The sequence below is a fragment of the Octopus bimaculoides genome, chromosome 4 (genome assembly GCF_001194135.2).
Source record: "Octopus bimaculoides isolate UCB-OBI-ISO-001 chromosome 4, ASM119413v2, whole genome shotgun sequence".
In the NCBI taxonomy this organism is placed as follows: domain Eukaryota; kingdom Metazoa; phylum Mollusca; class Cephalopoda; order Octopoda; family Octopodidae; genus Octopus; species Octopus bimaculoides.
Genome location: NC_068984.1, coordinates 144,402,855 through 144,403,960, shown reverse-complemented (window position 1 = coordinate 144,403,960; position 1,106 = coordinate 144,402,855). Strand labels below are relative to the sequence as shown.

Below are 1,106 nucleotides of genomic sequence, written 5' to 3'. Positions count from 1 at the left end.
TTTACACTGTAAAGCCAGAAAGAAAGATGGTGTGATCAGGCTCAAACTTCAGTCACATGACCACAATAATACCAACCATAAGCATGCATTTGCAGAAGGCAGTGTGACAAGAATAAAGATATGGTATGGCAAAACTGCAGATAATTTTTGACTTCCCCTCGTATGCATATATATATATATATATATATATATACACATTCTTGAGAACTGTAGCAGGCAGATTCCTCTACTGAGGGGCCAGAAAAAAGCCAATTCTGTGTAGCAAAACAAACTGAAGCAAGGGGCTGGTGTCACAGATAGAACTGGATGTTAGGGGTTAGCATAACATATAGACAAAGATGAGAGAGGGGGAGAAAATGAGAAAAGATAAAATAATCAAAGAAGGACATATCACGACATATTCACAGTCCACCTAGCTGTAAGCAGGTACCATATACCATTACTGACAGCCATACTGATAGACCATACTGATAAATACAAACTGGGTTTTCAAAAGACAACCACAAAGATGTTCCAATAATAGGGGTTTTAGTTTGTTATTTCTAGCAGACTGAATGACCACACAGAGAGGGACATAATGTCACATATTAAAAGCAAAAGGTTCGATGGAAGTAACATACCTGGTCTTTATCAAGTGACAATCCAGCAGACTTTTGTTCTTCCAATAGACTAATCTGACGAAGTTTCTTTCGAAGACGACGAATCGTTTTGGCTTCATCTTCAGCTGTCTGATTTGGGAAAAAAATTAAAGATTTAGAAATATCAAATTACCACTACTACTACACACACACACATATTCACAAGCACACTATATCTATATAAATAAGGTAAGAAAGTAGAGAGACGTAAGTAGCTTGCTTCCCAACCACATGATCCCAAGTTCAGTCCCAATGCGTGGCACCTTGGACCGACCAAAGCCTTGTGAGTGGATTTGGTAGATGGAAACTGGAAGAAGCCCATCGTATATGTATATATGTGTGTGTATATGTTTGTGTGTTTGTGTTTGTCCCCCCCAACATCGCTTGACAACCAATGCTGGTGTGTTTACAGCCCCGTAACTTTGCAGTTAGGCAAAAGCGACCGATAGAATAAGTACTAGGCTTACA

General features: G+C 39.1%; 1 protein-coding gene across 2 annotated transcripts in view; it reads right to left on the bottom strand.

Moving 5' to 3' along the window:
* LOC106881919 (uncharacterized) overlaps window positions 1-1,106 on the bottom strand; it is a 44,099-nt gene that overhangs the window by 12,266 nt on the left and 30,727 nt on the right. For both annotated transcript variants that reach the window (XM_014932441.2, XM_014932440.2), the window contains exon 9: window positions 621-728. In XM_014932441.2, coding sequence (XP_014787927.1) covers window positions 621-728 — 108 coding nt within the window. The remainder of the gene's footprint in view (window positions 1-620; window positions 729-1,106) is intronic.